The 13,485-nt window shown below is 51.2% G+C and overlaps 1 protein-coding gene across 1 annotated transcript in view; it reads left to right on the top strand.

The window, feature by feature from the left end:
• Positions 1 to 13,485, top strand: part of LOC106025279 (uncharacterized) — a 133,521-nt gene that overhangs the window by 30,769 nt on the left and 89,267 nt on the right. The window contains exons 9-14 of the mRNA XM_063226542.1: positions 2,849 to 2,952; positions 4,781 to 4,946; positions 7,414 to 7,599; positions 7,714 to 7,866; positions 8,903 to 9,047; positions 9,703 to 9,861. Of these exons, the coding sequence (XP_063082612.1) occupies positions 2,849 to 2,952; positions 4,781 to 4,946; positions 7,414 to 7,599; positions 7,714 to 7,866; positions 8,903 to 9,047; positions 9,703 to 9,861 (913 nt within the window). The remainder of the gene's footprint in view (positions 1 to 2,848; positions 2,953 to 4,780; positions 4,947 to 7,413; positions 7,600 to 7,713; positions 7,867 to 8,902; positions 9,048 to 9,702; positions 9,862 to 13,485) is intronic.

Genomic DNA, 13,485 nt, shown 5'->3' with positions numbered 1-13,485 from the left:
TCGCTAAATCGCTAAGTTGCCAGGCTGCATTTGCACTCTGAACCCTCCTGCCTCAGCCTCCTGAGTGGCTAGGATTACAGCTGTGCATCACTGTATCCATTTTTTTTTTCAGCTTCTGAGAGTGAGATGCTTGTTAAGATGCTTGTTAATGGGCTTAGGAGTAGCAGTGTGGGTCTGTGTCTGTACTCGGCTGCACTCTGTTGCTATGTCAATCGTGCCCCTTGTGCCTCACTTAAGCCCCCCATATGGGGGCTAACAGCCCTCACAGACACTTTGAGGGCTGCGGGGTGGTGTGTATGTGGGATGCTCAGGCACGAACCTGCCCACAGTAAGGCCTTGTGCTTAACACCTAGTGGGGTGGTTATTAGAGTCACCTCCTCTCATCCACGGTTCCACTTTTTGTGGTTTCCATTTCCTGTGGTCAGCCACAATCTGGAAGTATCAGATGGGAAATTCTAGAAATAGATGATTCAGAGCTTTTTTTTTTTTTTTTTTTGTCTTTTTCCTTTTTATCAGTACCGGGGATCGAACTCATGACTGCCTGCTTGCAAGGCAGGTGCTTATGCCGCTGAGCTAAATCCCCAGCCCCAATTCAGAGCTTTTAAATTGTGCCCCATTCTGAGTAGCGTGACAAAATCTTGTGCCACCTTCCCCAGGGTCTGATGCCGTGGCCTCATGTTATGTACAGCAAGCTGTCTTGAGAGAGCCCATGCACACATAACTTCTATTGCAGTGAGTTGTTATAATTATTCTGTTTATTTTTAGTTACCCGTCTCTCGCTGTGCCTCATTTGTAAATTTAGCTGTATCACAAGTGTGTCCAGGGGAGAACACAGACAGCCTGGGGCTGGGCATCCCTGGGGGTCTCACACCCCTGCAGTGTGGCCTCACAGAGAAGAGGGTGGCTGTACCACAGCTGTCGCGTTCTCCTGTGCTGTTGGGGTAGCCTCATGTGGCAGGTTTCTTTGATACTGGGGATACACCGGGGAATGTGGCAGGTTTCCCACCCAGGCACCCTCGACGGGCCTCTACTCTGCAGCCTCCCAGCTCTGCTGGATTTTCTGCTTTTGACTTCCTTCCCTGGCTGCTGGGAGGGAACCAGGATGACTGGCCTGTGATCCCTTCCCTTTCTTCCTGGTGATCCTACTGATTGAGTCTAGTGCCCTCCCACTTAGCTATATCCCCACTGCTTTTTTTTTCTTTTTGGTTTTTTGAGACAGGGTCTCACTGTGCTGTTCATGCTGGCCTTGGGCTCACTTTGTAGCCCAGCCTGGTCTCGAACTTGCACACAGTTCTCCTGCCTCAGCTTCCTGTTGCTGGGATTGTGGGAGTGCGCCACCATGCTCGACTCCCCAGTGTTTTTTTGAAACAGTCTCGCTAAGTCTCTCAGCTGCTTCTCCTGCTCCAGCTCTCAAGTGCTGGAAGTGCAGGCAGGCACCACCGTCTGGGCCCCACGGTCCCTTCTGCTGTCCCTGGGTCTGCAAGGCTGAGGCTGAGCCCGGTTCTCCTCACAGCAGTGGGTGGGGAGTGCTCCAGGGTGGATCTGTCACCCCAGGTGTGACAGCAGGGATTCTAATCCCGGGGAACCTCAGGTCTGTGGACCCACAGCTGAGCATCAGGAAGGGAAGAAACAGGCTTTGGCTTGTGAGTCCCTGGGGTGGTTCCTGGAAGTGGGGCGATAAAATCTTAGAGGCCACCAGCAGCCAGGCCTGCTGGGATGGTGGCTGTCAGCGTGCACCAGTCGCAGGCTGTGTGTCCTGCAGGAGGAAATCAGGGCTGCAGAAGGAAATCAGGGCTGGAGTAGCTGTGGCCCTGCCCAAAGGCGCACTGCGGGAAGGCTGCCTGAACTCAGGAGTGGCCCCTGGCTAGGAAGCTCCCAGCTTGCAGCCGCATCCTGCTGAGACCAAACTGCAAACACAAGTAATCAGTTCAAAGCCTGCAGAGCTAGGGAGACCCCCATGCTGCACATCTGCAGACCCCTGGCTGGGGGCGCTTCAGGCCAAGGGGGGCGGGTGAGCATGGGCTGCTGACCAGACGCCGCCCTGGTCTGTCTCCCACCTCATTGCTCTTCCTGTGGCTTTGGATTCAGGCTGCAGCAGCAAAGCCAAAACCCAAGAGCTGCTGGGAGGGAAGCGGTAGGTTTCCCTGAAACCCACAGGCTGCATGCTGCATATGGTCCTTTGTTTTCTTCCTTGTGAGCTTTTAGACGCTTTGCAACTATCTGTCAGGCCTCGGATAAGGGCAAAAAGTCCTCAAGCCATCACTGTTTGTTATTCTGAAAAAAACAAGTGCATAGTTTTTAATTGAAAACTGTAAGTAATTCCTGCCTCTAATTCCAGCAGTTTGGGAGGCTGAAACAGGAGGATCCTAAGTTCAAGTCCCACCTCAGCAGCTCAGTGAGACCTTGTGTCAAAATAAAAGAGACTGGGAATGTACCTCAGTGGTAGAGTGCCTCTTGAGTTTGATCCCCAGGACCAAAAAAATTGGAAAAGATTGCTACTTTATTAAATATGTGCAATCGTAAAGCACATATAATCGACTGTTATCATTTTGAACAGGTGCTGAGCATTTACTAGATTCTAAAGCCTGCAAATGTGGACTTCATGTCTGTTTTCCATGCCACATTCCTGGCCCAGTGCCTGGTACACAGCAGGTGCCTAATATGTGTTAAAGAATCAGATGGTTCTGGGTGCCAAGGGCGGATGCTTTAAGGCCAGTTGATGCACAGACTCGCCTTCTTGAGTCTGATGTCTCCTCAGTGTTGTTCCCACCTGGAAGCAGGGCTGGGCGAGGTGACCTGGGGGTTCCCACATGCTACAGTGCCTTATGCTACCCCCTCTGATTCCCAGGCCACAGAGCTGTTCCCGACGCTGGTGTCTGAGCTCCAAGGCCTTTCTGTGGATGAGCTGATGGGACTCTGGCAACTTTCTTCCTCCAAAAGCCCAGACAACCGGTGAGGGTCTCGTCCCAGTGGGGTGGACTGGGTCTGGCTGAGACGCAGGGGGCGGTGTGGGTGGGGTGGGGGCTGCTGGATAGGACCCGTGGCCTCAGTTCTGTCCTGGGTTCCTGGTGAGGAATGGGTGTTGATTCTGCTCCTGACCTCTTGATGCTAACTTATCCTTCTGTCTGGAGATGTGTGCCAGGAAGGGGATTAAGTGGGGGGTCTGGGGTTTCCCAGGAGGCCCAAGCTCTGCCCTGGCCGAGACTAGAAGCAGAGGGGCCAGCAGATAAAGACACCATTGTTCCTTCCTCCAGACATATCCTCTTGTAGGAGCCAAAATTAGCATCCCAATGCAGGAAAAAGGGCAGGCCAGGGCTGGGGTCCACCACGGTCACCCTGCAGGGGCCTGTGGGAGGGTGAAGAGAGCCTCAAGCTAGGAAAGGACCTTTCCGGGAGCCCTGGGCTGGGCTGGGGTCATCTTGCGGACGCCCTCCAGACCTCTGAGGTACACACTTCTGGCTTCCAAGCGTTTCAAAGGCTTGCAAAAATCCTCAGAGACTTGAAACCTTTTACTCCAAAACATGAAACGAGTCCTCTCTTCTGCAAAATCAACCATGTCCAATGTTTCGTTGAATGACAGCACAATATGAGAATAAATGTGCAGATACTTCCTCCAGCCTTTTATATTTGCTCATCTAATCTCACAATAGTCCCACTGAGTCAGTGGTATTGTTATTTCTACTTCCTAAGCTCAGAAACCAAAGCACAGAGCAGTTAGGAAACTGACCAAAGTCACACAGCAGAGTTGGGATTTGAACCCAGGTGCTCTGTACCTCCTATCCAATTCTTATCTTAAACTTAAATGGTATCTGACTCGATCCTGTTTTAAGGATGCTGTATGTAGGGAGAGGTATCCACGTCTGTGTGTAGAACTGCCCGCTTTCCTGGTGACATGGTTTCTGGTCACTCTGGGTTTCTACACATGCCTCTGAGTCTATCTTATCTGTCTGTCTCATCAGCAAGGAAAAGACTCTCTCCAAGTCTGAAATTTTCCAAGAGAACCAGAGATAGTTCTGTCACCATTCCCCGCTCCTCCGTTTCCCCTGGAGCCCAGTTTCCCAGATGGACAGTGAGTAAGATGAGATCCAGGAAGAGCAGGGAGGATGTGTGGCTGATGGCTCCCCAGGGCGATGGTCATCCTGGGCAGTACCAGCCACCAATGTCCTCGTGAGGCCCCGAGACCGTGCGAGGTTACAGAGACGTGTGAGGGTATGAAGTGGCAGGGCCTCTGGCCCTTGTCAGGGCTGAGGGATCCAGTCTACCCCATCCCACCCCACCTGGGCACCTGCTACCTCAGGGCCCCTGAGCTCCGGAATCCACCCATCTGCTGTGATCTGGGGAGCCAGCCTCGGTCTTTATGTCCCAGGCTGCACAGGCCAGCAGCTCAGCCTCTTTTCAGTTTCTCCTCCTCTCGGCAATCCCAAAAACTAAAGGAAGTAAAACACCTCTGTGTTGGGCCGAGAGTATTAGCGGTTTAAGTTAGAGGCCATCAACAGATTGATCGGTGGTGGTTCCTGTCCAACACAAGGGGTGTTGGTGAAGTTTGCCTTTGTGGGTTCCAGCAGAGCGGGGGGGGGGCAGAGCCCCAGGGGCTCGACCTGGGCTGCCATTGCTGTGGCCAATGAGCTGCAGCCCCACCAGGGTCCCCTGGCCCAGCTGCCAGGCCAGCATCTTCCCCTCTGAGTGTGGGCATGTCCCTCTGGCCCTCTCTGAGCCTCCGTTTCAGCAAGGTGAGGCTTAGAGATGCTCAGAACACGGTGTCACCTTGGGGCCCTCTTAGGCAGGTGCTGGTGGACGCCCTGCCCTCTTGTGGCACTGAGCCCTGTGTGGGCTTCATGAAGGAGCTGATCGCATCCGGGGAGGTGGAGGCAGATGAGGCAGAGGCATGGCTGCAGTCGCTGGCCTTCGTCCTGCAGCCCACGGACGCCATGGTGAACACGCTGCTGGTGAGCCCGAGCCCCACCTACACCCCAGCCCTCGGTCCCGCTGATTGGATGCAGGGGAAGGGGTGACCTGCTCTTGTCCTTCCAGGTGGCCTGGGAACAGGTCAGGAGCCTCATCTCCCTGGGCTGCTGTGTTGAATTTACAATTTGGTATCAGTGTGAGCTTGGTCAAGGGTCAGCAGTGTGCCTTCCAGCTGTGTAACCCAGCCAGTGACTTTACCTCCCTGAGCCTGTTTTCCGATCTGTAAAGTGAGGATGGGACTGGTTTATCTACCTCAGGCTCAGAGCAATGATGTACCATCCATGAAGCAGTTCTCCTGATGCCCAGCATGCAATCTGAATGTGTTAAATTAGGGCTGCTGCTACTATCATAAACATTTATATTTAGTAAGGCCTGAGATTGGGAAATCTGTGTGTAACAAGGGCAAAAATAGGTAGCAGTGCCTGAGGCCTTATTTACCCTTAAGAAGCTCTGTGAAGTACATACTCTCACTGTCCCATTTTGCAGATAAGAAAACTGAGACTCAGTTTGTCCAAGGCAGGGCAGCTGCTCTGCCCATCTGTGGACTTCAGGTTGCATCCTCAATTGTTAGGGGCAAAAGTATCACTGTTGCTACTTGTCCTGCTGTCCCTGGATGACAGTGGGCAGCAGAAATGCTCTTCAGCTGGTGCAAGGCACACTGGTGGAGGGGACTCCGTGCGTGTGTCCATCCTTGGAGCTGCTGGGGCTGTGGCTGTTGTCCAGGGCTGTGAGCTGGGCTGTCTGTCCCAGGAGTGGGTGTGGTTGGCTCTGCTGAGTGGATAATCAGGCACCAGCTGGGAGCTGGACCTGGGCTGGGCTAGAGACACCAGCACCATCTGCAGTCTGCACGGGGCTTAGCTGGTGCTGGCCTTCATGAAAATGTCTTGTCCTTCCTTCTTCCCTCCTCTCCTCCCCTTCCCCTGCCTTATATGTCCCTCTGCTCCTTGTGGGCCTTGTGGCCACACCTGCCCGTTGGTACACATGCACTGGGACACACCACATACACACATGTGTGCTGGGGCACTCAGGCCCGAGATGCACACATAAGGGGATGCATGTGCATAGAAGTTCCCCTACACACACACACACACACACACACACACACACACACACTCACACACACAGTCACTCACACTCGCTCTGAGGCTCTGGAACACAGGCACACCGAGGCGCACATATGGACCTGGGATACCTCCTGTGCTCCGGGCAGGACAGCAGGGGCACCCTGCTCTGGGGCCTGTTCTCTCAGGAGTGAGCCTGGGGTGCGCCTCTGAGGAGCAGTGAGAGCCTGGCCTGGGAGCCACGGTCCCTGGTTCCGTTCGGGTGACCTGAGGCCAGGGGCACCCTCTCCGTCTCAGCTTTCTCCCTGCAAAGTGGAAACGCTACATAAGAAGATGAGGTTTACGAGGTGTGAACAGAGAGCCCTGCAGTGGGTACACGGAGGGGAGGACGGGAGAAGCTGGACGTCCGGATGGCAGTGACGCTCGGAGTGGGACCTGGACAGCCGCAGAGAGAAGCCTGGATGGTAGATGTGAAGGCCGTTTGCAAGCTGCTAGTTCAACCTAGCCATTTCAAAAATGAAAGACTTTAAGCCTGCATTTAGAGAAATTATGTTAAAAACAAAGGTATATTCTGAGAAGCTGAAGCAAGACGATCACGAGGTTAAATTTATTTATATATATATATATGTGTGTGTGTATGTGTATAAAGGTCTGGGCATAGCTTCGTCTGAAGACCCTGGTTCAATCCTTAGTGCCACAAAAAAACAAGCAACAAGGGTAGCAGCTAGTTATCTCTGCCTGGTTTCCTCGCCACGTGGTTTTGCCCTGTGGTTCCTGTTGGCAGTGGCGTGCACCCCGTGAGGAGCCTGGGAGTCCACCAGCCCCACCCCTAACTTGCAGTGGGTGGGGATGCTGTTAGGCTGTGGCCTCCTCTAAGGGATCACAGGGTGCCCCCTGTGCTGTGGCAGGAAACCAAGCCGGCTCACTGGCACGTTTTGCACTCCCTCCCAGAGAGGACTTGGGTTTTGTTCTGTGTGAGCCTCACAGATCCTGACAGCGGAAGCTGTGCCGAGGATCCTCTGCTGGTTCTCTTTAGGCCTTCACCCCGCTGCCCCCACTGGTGACGTGGCCCAGGGTGCTCCACCTTGGCCATGTCGGCAGAGGGGCTGGATAATTCTTTGCTGGACACGGGGGCTGCCGGTTCATTACAGGACAGTTCACAGAGTCCCTCCTCACTTCCTATGCCAACGGTACCTCCCTACCCCCGGTGTGACAACCAAAATGTCTGCAGAGGTTACCAGTGTCCCTGCCCCGCCCTCCATTGGTCCAGGAGTGAGGCTTCCCATCTGGGTGCAAATCAAGGACCCCCAGGTGGCTTTAGAACCGTCCCTTGAAGACTTGCTCTGTGCTGGGCCACCCACCAACCTGTGGTGGTGTCTGTCCCCAGCCACTGCTGCAGTCCCCCAGAGCCAGCCCCAGCGCCTTCCTTGGCCTCTCAGCCCTGGTGCATAATCTCTGTGCCTCCCTGGATGAACCCTGCGGGCAGCTGCCAGGAGTCAGCTCCTTCGTGAGGATCCTGGGTGAGGCTGTGGGTGCAGACTGCACCTCCCAGGAGCCCTCGGATGCTGACCAGGTGAGCACAGCCTATGTGTGGGCTCTGGGCCGAGCTTAGCTGGTGAGTCTCCGGCAAGTGGGTAGGGCTGGTTCCTTCCCCCAGGCCTCATGGCCCTGTGCCCCCTTGTTCCAGCTCCGGCTCATGCTGAAGGCCATTGGCAATGCTGGTCTGGCCGCTGCGGCCCTCGCCCCCATGCTGAGTGCCTGTGCCATGCTGGGGAGCAGCCCCCTGGAGATCCGGCTGGGCGCCATCCAGGCCTTCCGGAGAGTCCCCTGCTCTGCAGACGTGAGATCCTGGGTGCTTTTCCATGGGGTCAGGACTGGGGAGTGGTGTGGCTTGGATGCACTGTTAATTCACCTTGCTCATTCATCCTGGGTTTACTGAGACCTTACTGTGTGTTGGGCACCACCTGGGCCTTACTGTGAACAGGTGTCCAGGCCTCAATCTCACAGAGATTATTCACCAACTAAACACACATGACCTTCTAGAGTAGTGATTGGCCAACCGCGGGCCAGGGGCCATTCCCCAGCCTGCCATTTTTATAAGTAAATTTTACTGGCACACAATCGTACCCACTCATGTATAGAGTATCTATAGTGAGTTTTTTGCTACAGCTGCAGAGTAAGGCTTTGCAAGGACATTTCATGGCCTGAAAATACCACTTATCTGTCACTTTACAGAAGAAGTTTGCTGCCCCTGGTCTAGTGTCCTCACGCTCACTGAGTCCAGATCAAAGTCCTTACAGTGATCTACTTGTACCTCTTGGCCTCATCTTCCATGGTCACCCCACTCCAGCCATATTCCTCACTGTTGTTCCTCAAATACTAGGCCAAGGGCTGCCTCAGGCCCTTTGCACACGCTGCTCCCATTCCTGGAATCTTTTTCCCTTTATGTCCCCAGCCTCACTCCTGCACCTCTTATAAGTATCAGTTTATCAGTCATGTTCATTGTGAGTCTCTATTGACTATTTTACCTGAGATTGAACCTATTAGGTCCCCAGAGTCTCCAGCCCTTTTTTCTATTTTCTCCCCCTCTTAGCACTGACCACCACCTAGTGTGTTATATGTTTCACATGGCAGTCTTGTTCACGCTGCTGGAGTGTGATCTTCAGATAGCTGGGGGCTGTCACATCCCACAGTGGTAGGCGCACAGTAGGTGCCTAGTAAATGCTTATTGTGCTGTGCATAAGACAGTCACCAGGGGGTGGGGAGGTAGCTTGCTTATCAAGGGCACCGGTGGACACCAAGACATAGTTCTGCGAGAGGGGGACAGTGCCTTCCCATGGGGGACACTGACCGTGGCTTTCCTCCTGCCCTTCCAGCGGTCCGCACTCTCCCGCCTCTATGAATCCCCCGAGGAGGAAGCCGAGATTCGCATCCACGCCTACCTGGCCCTGATGCGGTGCCCGGGGGAGGAGGTGTTGGCCGTGGTGCGGCGGACGCAGGCGGGCGAGCAGTCCACTCAGGGTGAGCAGGCTGGCAATTTCCCCTGGGCCTGCTGAGGGGCTAAGGCGCCGAGAGGACTGTGGTCCCCATTGGCCCCAGCATCTCCCCTGACTTGTGCTGTTGGTGCTCTTATTTCATCTCACCCCTCCAGGGACCCTCAGAGGGTCCCCAGCCTGGATCGCAGTCGCCCCTGCACCTAGCCTGAAGGAGACTTAGTCTTTCAGGCCCGGGGTCTGACTGATTTTCACAGGCAGCTCTGTGAGATGTCATTGGTTCTCTTTACAGCTTAGGTCACAGGTTAAACGAGGCAGAGTGGCCACCTTAGGCCATACTGTAAGCAGTAAAGTAGGATTTGAAGTGAGGCCTACCTGGCTCATTTCACAGATGGGGAAACTGAGATCCAGACAGATACCATGACCATCCTGAGCTTGTAAGTGTTGCAGCTGGGGTTCAGCTAGGGTTCAGACAGGGGGTCTGAATTTCAAGCAGGACTGTCCCACCACATAGTCGTTCCCATCTGGAAGGCTCATCAGAACCCCGTGCCCAGGCCAGGATCCACGTTCTGTGAAGAGCCACTCCTGAGAAGTCCTCGTGTCTGGGAGGCCTGGGTGGGGTCCAGGGGCTTTCCTCTGGGCTGCGCTGGCAGTGGGTCCAAGCCTGGCTGTCTCCACCACAGTGGGTTCCTTTGTGTGGAGTCACCTCCTGCAGCTGCTGGAGACGGCGGACCCCCTGAAACGCAGCCTCCGGGACTCCCTCCCCGAGGAGGTCCTCAGCCGGGAGTTCCGCCCCGAGGCCTGGAAACACTCCACCTACTCTGAGGTCACCTTCCGCTCAGGTAAGCTGACCTGCGGCCCCCAGGGTGTGCGGAGCCCGGGGTGCCCCCTCTCCAGGGCGCAAGGGTTTCCCAAGGGTCAGGTACTTACGGGCACCTGCCTGGTAATCAGGTGTTGCCCCACAGTTCTTGCTGCTTTGGTTGGAAAAGGTGACAAATAATCACATTAGTGATTTGACAGCACTCAACTGCATTCTTTCTCCTGTCCTCTCTCTCAGTTGACTATTTATGTATTTATGTTTGCAGAACTGGAGATTGAATCCTTGCGCTAAGCTATACCCCCAGTCAGTACTTTTTAAAATTCTTATTTGGAGACAAGTTCTCACTAAGTCACCTGAGCAGGACTTTAACTTTGATCCTCCTGCCTCAGCTTCCCAGAGTGCGGGGACTATAGGCATGCTTCCATCACACTGGTCTTCCATAGGCTCTTTTTTTATTGGTACTCACGACTCCGTGCTTGCAAGGCAGGCGCTTATGCTGCTGAGCTAAATCCCCAGCCCCTCCATGGGCTCCTTTTAACTTACACTGATTTTATTTTTTTTTTTTTTTTTAATTTTATTTAAGGAGAAAAGAAAAAAAGCAGAGAAAGGGTACAAGTTATACAGATTTGCAGAAAAAAAAATGAACAGTAGGAAATTACTAGTTAATGGATTACATATTGTCATCTTAGAAATAATTGTTCAAGTCACAAAATTAAAGCTTGTAAAGTAGACATTCCATCAATGATACTGCAAACAGTTCTGTTCAATGATCCAATAAAACTCTGTGATATCATTTTCTATCTTATACACTTAAATATACATGCAGTTATATAGTACAGAGCACTTTCTTTTCCTCTCTTTTGTACAATGACTATTACACATTTTGGGTTTCATTGCTCCCATGGTTCTTATTACTTTTTTGGAAGAGAGTAAAACCAAATGTGACATAACAGAACAGAATCGGTCAAGTCAAAGGGGTGGACATAATAGATAATGTGAAAACATAATACAAGGTGATCAACAATGGTTACCATAATGCCTCCCGCTATCTCTAATAGAATTGCCTATATTGTTAGTTACAATACAATTGAACAAAACTGTAAAGAATAAAACCGACAAAACCAAAACATTGGAGACATTGTAGGTCTTCAAAAATAGATAAAAGTCAATGAGAATGGGCGTCATAATGAATCTCATTATCTTCACAGCTGATGCCTAAATTTTCGAACCTGATACTATCCAGCAAAACAGAATGGGGGAACATCAGTTAAAAACCAGATGGTGAGAGTAATACAGGGCTTTAAATCGAGGTAATGGAAAGTCAAAGTGGGTTACTATAATATATCCTGCTATTTTTTTCCTTTAATTAAAAGGATAAAAATAAAAAAGTAAATAATGGAGTGGAGATTGAGATAAAAGAGGGCATAACAACGAAACAGCACAGATCAAAACATAACCATTTAAGCAGAATAGTGTTTCACCACCAGATAATCCTGACCTAAAAGTAGTTACCATATTATCTCTTTCCTTGAAATCCTTGAGTACAACTTCGTATACTGTAGCATTAAGTATATCAAAACAATGTAAAACCATTCAAGAGAATGACAGCATTACAGAGTATTTAGAATCGACTAACAGAAAATGAACAATGGTTTCTGTATAATCTCCTTGTCTTTAAAAGGTTTTTGCTTATACTATCATACATAATAAAATCCAGTAAGATACAACCTATTTGGACCATTGGAGACAGAAGGACAAAAGCTAGATGAGACTTCAAAACAAGATGATACTAAATCAGTATTACCTATTAAGATGTCATTTTCTCCAAAATAGCTGTTCCTATCATCCAATCTTCTCTGCCTCATTTCTGTTGAGCTCTTATTCTGTCAGTAGCTGTCAGTTTGTCTTCTTCACTTTGTTCTCTGCTCCATTCGTTGTGGCCTCCATTATTTCTGGATTCTTTGTATTTTTCTTTTTTTAGAATATCCTGCAATACTCTCTGTAGAGTTGAATTGGTGGTTGCAAATTCCCCCAGTTCCTCTTTATCCTGGAAGCACCTTGTTTTTCCATCAATTTCGAGGGACAGTTGTGCAGGATATCTCAATCTTGGCTGGAGATTATTATCTTTCAAAGCTTGAATTATTTCCCCCCAAGCTCTTCGTGATTTGATGGTTTGTGCAGAGAAATCTGCTGTAATTCTGATGGGTGCTCCCTTGTAAGTGGTCTGCTTCTTGTCTCTGACAGCTTTTAATATTCTGTTCTTGTATTGAATTTCTGGAATTTTTATTATTATATGCCTGGGTGTTGCTCTGTTTGGGTTGTAGGTAGCTGGGGTCCTGTATGCCTCATACATCTGAGTATCTTTACCTTTTGCTAAATTAGGAAAATTCTCCTGGATTATTTCTGTGAGTAGCTTTTGTAGTTCATTTGTTTGTGTCCCTACTTCTTCTTTTATGTTCTTAATCCTTAAGTTATGGCTCCTCTTATCATCTTCTTGTCTTTGTATTATTGCTGTTTGTTTCTTTGTTATTTTTAAGAAGTTTTTCATTTCATTCTCCCATATTACAATTCTGCCCTCCAGTTCAGATAGTCTGTCCTTAGTTTCTTTCAAGCTGTTATGCCAGTCTTCGATAGACTTCTTAGTTTCTTGGTAGTCCCTTTGAACCTGCTTCACGTATTCTATGCTTTCCCTGTTTTCTCCATCAAACACTTCTCCCCTCTTTTTCTGTTCTTCCATTCCACCATCTGTTTTTTCTTGGGTGGTGCTTAGTATTTCTCTAACTATTTTGCATACTTCTAGCTTCAGGTCGTTGATAACTTCATTCCTGAATTGGTCTATGAGGCTCTCTATATGGCGCCTTATGTGTAATGGTGCGGTGTCTGTTATTGCCTGTTTCTCAGAATTGGGGGCCGAGGAGCCTTTCTTGTTGCTGCCTCTTCCCATATTCTCTGTTCCTTATGTATGCAAGCTTATATGAGAGGCCTAGCTTCTCTCTCTGTCAGCCACAGCCTGATCGAATTGCGCCAGTTAGGTGTTTCCACTCACTGCTGCACACCAGGCAGCCTACGCGGGGGCCCGCCCCTCCCGGCCTCCGTCAGGCTCTGGGATCTGGGTTGGGCCAGCCTACGGGGTCCGCCGGCAGCGTCACGCAGGCCAGGCACTTTTCACCAATCCCGCCCGACAGGGGAATGTGTGGCTGGAGTCGCCAGCGCGCCCTGCTCCCGCAGGACTGCCCGGGCCCAGAAAGTCCGCTGGAGTCAAACTGTGGTGGAGTGTCAGTTTCTCTCACTCACCTCGCCACAAGTCAGAACATGCCTCCCTGCCTGTCCTGTTTTTGACTCCGTTCACAGACTCCCGTTCTCAGAGTTTCCGTGCGTCTCTCTCCTTGCCGAGCCGATGTAGAGGCAGCCAGCCACCGCGCGGCGGGAAACCCAAATGGCGTGGGGTCCAGCCTCAGCAGCGAGGCTTTTCTGTTCCTGTTTTAGCACCAGGACTGCATTCCGAGTTGGTTTCTCTCAGCCGAGTTCGTTCCTGAGTCAGCAGAGCATAACTCCACCTGCTTATGTCTCTTTAGTCCGCACCATACCTGGCTTCTGAGCCTAGTTTTCAGAGAGCCTCCGGTAGTTGCTGTTATCTGTCCGCCAT

Source organism: Cavia porcellus, unplaced genomic scaffold, assembly GCF_034190915.1.
Source record: "Cavia porcellus strain 051 isolate PalLab524CR breed Dunkin Hartley unplaced genomic scaffold, mCavPor4.1 scaffold_16, whole genome shotgun sequence".
Taxonomy (NCBI): Eukaryota; Metazoa; Chordata; class Mammalia; order Rodentia; family Caviidae; genus Cavia; species Cavia porcellus.
The sequence above is the reverse complement of the archived record's forward strand: the minus strand, read 5'-3'. Positions and strand labels throughout refer to the sequence as shown.